At 45.2% G+C, this 2,500-nt stretch overlaps 1 protein-coding gene across 1 annotated transcript in view; it reads right to left on the minus strand.

Moving 5' to 3' along the window:
• The window catches only part of slc6a6b (solute carrier family 6 member 6b), a 24,675-nt gene that overhangs the window by 6,961 nt on the left and 15,214 nt on the right, over positions 1–2,500 (minus strand). Inside the window, exons 6-8 of the mRNA XM_083668663.1 lie at positions 2,233–2,367; positions 1,974–2,077; positions 1,705–1,829 (exon numbers count right to left, since the gene is read on the minus strand). Coding sequence (XP_083524789.1) covers positions 1,705–1,829; positions 1,974–2,077; positions 2,233–2,367 — 364 coding nt within the window. The remainder of the gene's footprint in view (positions 1–1,704; positions 1,830–1,973; positions 2,078–2,232; positions 2,368–2,500) is intronic.

The following is a 2,500-nucleotide window of genomic DNA, read 5'->3' on the forward strand; positions in this document are numbered from 1 at the left end:
TGATACATTACTGTCAAGACACAAATGTAAGAGTGTAGCATTCTGCAGTAGCCTTACAACAGCGAGGGAAAAACAGACGGCCATTAGCATCAAATCAATGTAATACTTTATATCATATATAGATATGAATAAATAATCTGTAACAAAGGCAGAGGATCAGAGGCAACCTGCGTCGCCTCCTCTCCATTCTGGCCATGTCTGGAGAACATGGTGTTGACGACCTGTTCAACACAAGTGAAAAACAGAACAAGAGAAACAGCAAACACATAGCAGAGTTGGTTTAGCTGTGAAATATGACGAGGCATCCAACCAAACACCACATGACTAGCAGGCTGACGGACCTAAGCTGGCACTGGACTGAGACCCTCCGGTCTCTGGATGGAGTTGCTGCGGTTAAGGCAAGACAACCGTGTTTCTATCCCCCAGGCTACAGACCTTGCCTCTGCTGTCTTACCTTACAGGCCTTAACTGGTTATCCCCCTAAAACAGGATCCATTATATCCCACATCCTGCTTTATTCTCAGTGCTTTAGTCAGAGCATGGCAGCCATTGCCAGGGACTATTCAGCTGAACTGCCTGAGGAGTCTTCTGGGTCTTCTACTGTACATTCACATACATAGCATCATAAGCTAACAGAGATAAGCGTATCTGGGTCTACAAACATTGCGTACATGTCTGTTACAGGGAGATAAGGGCCCTGCTGTTGACCTCAAGGTTCAAGGCACCTACAGCACTGCCGACAGACTAGACTGCATAAAGGAGCCAATGACAGACGTAGGATCTTGGTTTAGTAAAAGCAAAAGGTTCGTCTTTAACATCAGAATCAATGTCTTCTGTACTGAGGTCAAATGAGGGGTGCTTTGTTTCTCAATTACAGACAAAATCACCACACTGATGAATGAGTCTTTAAATGTAGCTAGCAGAAGAACAAAAATAGAATCAATATGTAGAGCATGCTTATTGGCCAATGAAATGACAAGGGAGAGAGACAGAACCAATAGAATCCGTTGTGGGCGTTAACCATCAGAACTGATAAACGTGTAAAATATTCTTTAGATAACATCTAAAAACAGCTCAGAATGAAATACTTGATATCATGCTTTAGCTTGGCACAAGATGTCCATGTTTACTAAGATGCTGCTTCACCCCCATATCAGCAGAAACAGGCTGGAGAAGGACTCTGAAGTCTACGAAGGTTAACAAACTGATGGCTCTTTCTGAGGTAAACATACTGATGGCTCTTTCTGAGGTAAACATACTGATGGCTCTTTCTGAGGTAAACATACTGATGGCTCTTTAGCTCTTTAGCTCTTTAGCTCAAAATGGCTTGAAGTATCCTGGATAAGATCCAAATCTAGAAACAAAAGGGTTTTTTTGTTCAGCATTCGTGGCACGATGTCTGGATACAGATCCATACTGCAGTGTGTTTGAGGAGTCCACCCATATCCCACCGCCACCACGTCACAGATCTTTACCACAGCAAAAGCTGCTTTACTTTAGCTCCGATCATTGTCAAGGAGTGTTTGATTGCCGAAACTTCCATATTTCGATGCAGTCTTTTGTAATAAAAATCCATTTCTCTCATTTACTTTTAATGCAGTGTCTTTTGGATTTTGTCTTTTTGACCTTCATAGTTTGTTGTTGTTTGTTTGTTTATTTGAAGTAGCAGCGCCCACCATCGCTGCCACTTGTTTAACCTCGTACCTGACTCTGCCACATCGGCAATGTCCACCCCTTGCTCTTGTGCCATGAATCCCAGGACGGAAAATATTGCGAAGCCAGACACAAAGCTGGTACCGCTGTTGAGGCCTCCAAGCAGCAAACAGTCCCTATATCACACATATGTCAGGAGTTTGTTAATTTACACAACAGGAACCGATGTTCCTCACTTTTTTTTTTTTTTTTTTTTCTTCCCCAACTTTTTTTTTTTTCACCTACGCCCCCCCCACCCCCCCCCCGGGGCGGTCGCTCACCTGTAGCAGTTGTATTTGTACTTGTTGTAGCTCCCCAGTGATGTCATCGCCCCCAGACAGATGGCGTAGGAGAAGAAGATCTGGGTTCCTGCATCGATCCAAACCTGGAGGAGAGGAGAGAGGACACAGGCTGAGGCCCTCGTTTACAGAACACACCTGCTTGATATCGTTCCTCCTTCCTTTCCATAAATTACAATTTACCTGAAATTCCAATTCTAAATTCTAGGTGAGGGTCTCCACCCAGGTGGGGGTCTCTTACCTCGGGGTCCTTCAGGCGTTCCAGGTCGGGGTACAGGTAGAACTTGATGCCTTCGGAGGCGCCAGGCAGGGTCACGCCACGGATCAGCAGGATGATGAGCATCACGAAGGGGAAGGTGGCGGTGATGTAGACCACCTGGGGGGACGGAGACAGACACGTCAGGTGATCCATGGAGCACTCTTAGAAAAAAGGCTCCCAAATGGTTCCCTTTTGGGTTCCATGTAGAACTCTCTGTGGAAAGGGTTTCAACATGGAACCCAAAAGGGTT

Source organism: Argentina silus, assembly GCF_951799395.1.
Source record: "Argentina silus genome assembly, chromosome: 4".
Classification (NCBI taxonomy): domain Eukaryota; kingdom Metazoa; phylum Chordata; class Actinopteri; order Argentiniformes; family Argentinidae; genus Argentina; species Argentina silus.